Genomic DNA, 1319 nt, shown 5'->3' on the forward strand with positions numbered 1-1319 from the left:
TGGAATCCACTTTGGTTTGTTGGTGGGTCTTTAAAAGGAGTAGATGCTGTTTGTGTCAATGCAGGGAAGGAATTTTAACAAGAGTGTATGCGCTTATTGAAGAGAGAGAGAGAGAGAGAGAGAGAGAGAGAGAGAAAGAGACAGAGAGACAGAAAGAGACAGAGACAGAGAGAGACACACAGAGAGACTGTATTACATTGCACAATAAGTTTTTTGAGCACAAGAATCTATCAAGTGATTTATTAAAATGTAATAACGACAGACAATGAGAAATGAATAACAGGCAAGAATTTGTTAATTTTCCATACATTTTTGATCATTTTATTTAAAGTGCCTTTCTTGGTTATTCACAGGGAAAGATAAAGATCAGTCTCAAAAAAGAAGCTGTGGGCTGGGCTTGGTACAGAGAGAAAGGAGAGTGAGTGGATTTGCATTTCATCAAGGTGACTGATAGGCTTCTGAAGTGGTCATAACCTCAGAGGACAATGGGAGATTCTGCCCAAATGGAGAGACTGGTGTGACACATAGACGGTTATTTGGGCATTGTTCAGTTGGAAAGTTGATGAGTAGTAGGCCTGGCTGCAGCTTGACTTAGAGTAGTAGGGTTAGAAGCACCAGCTGGTCACATGAGTTGGTTTACATCAGGAGATCTAGCAGCAGGTGGTTTCACAGCAGGTTGGACAGCAGCAGGGCTCACAGCAGCAGGGTTCACAGCAGCAGGGCTCGCAGCAGCAGGGCTGGCAGCAGCAGGGCTCACAGCAGCAGGGCTGGCAGCAGCAGGGCTTACAGCAGCAGGGCTGGCAGCAGGGTGTGCAGCAACAGCTGGTCACACAGGTTGGCTTACAGCAGGTGGTCTTGCAGCAGGTGATTTTACAGCAGCTGGGCTGGCAGCAGGGTGGACAGCAGCAGCTGGTCACACAGGTTGGCTTGCAACAGGTGGTCTTGTAGCAGGTGGTTTTACAGCAGCTGGGTTGGCAGCAGGGTGGACAGCAGCAGCTGGTTACACAGGTTGGCTTACAACAGGTGGTCTTGCAGCAGGTGGTTTTGCAACAGCTTGGCTTGCAGCAGGGCTGGCAGCAGCTGGTTACACAGGTTGGCTTACAGCAGGTGGTCTTGCAGCAGGTGGTTTCACAGCAGCTAGGCTTGCAGCATGGTGTGCAGCAGCAGCAGCTGGTCACACAAGTTGGCTTACAACAGGTGGTTTCACAACAGCTGGGCTTGCAGCGTGGTGTGCAGCAGCTGGTCACACAAGCTGGCTTACAGCAGGTGGTCATGCAGCAGGAAGGCTGGCAGCAAGGCAAGCAGCAGGAGTTGGTCAT

General features: G+C 49.9%; 1 protein-coding gene across 1 annotated transcript; it reads right to left on the reverse strand.

Annotated features, from left to right (window-relative positions):
• Window positions 1-650: 650 nt before the first annotated feature.
• Window positions 651-1319, reverse strand: LOC146893293 (uncharacterized). The gene has a single exon (XM_085695782.2). The coding sequence runs from the start codon at window positions 1317-1319 to the stop codon at window positions 651-653; it is 669 nt and encodes a 222-aa protein (XP_085551908.2).

This window comes from Myodes glareolus, chromosome 9 (genome assembly GCF_982192425.1).
Source record: "Myodes glareolus chromosome 9, mMyoGla1.1, whole genome shotgun sequence".
In the NCBI taxonomy this organism is placed as follows: Eukaryota; Metazoa; Chordata; class Mammalia; order Rodentia; family Cricetidae; genus Myodes; species Myodes glareolus.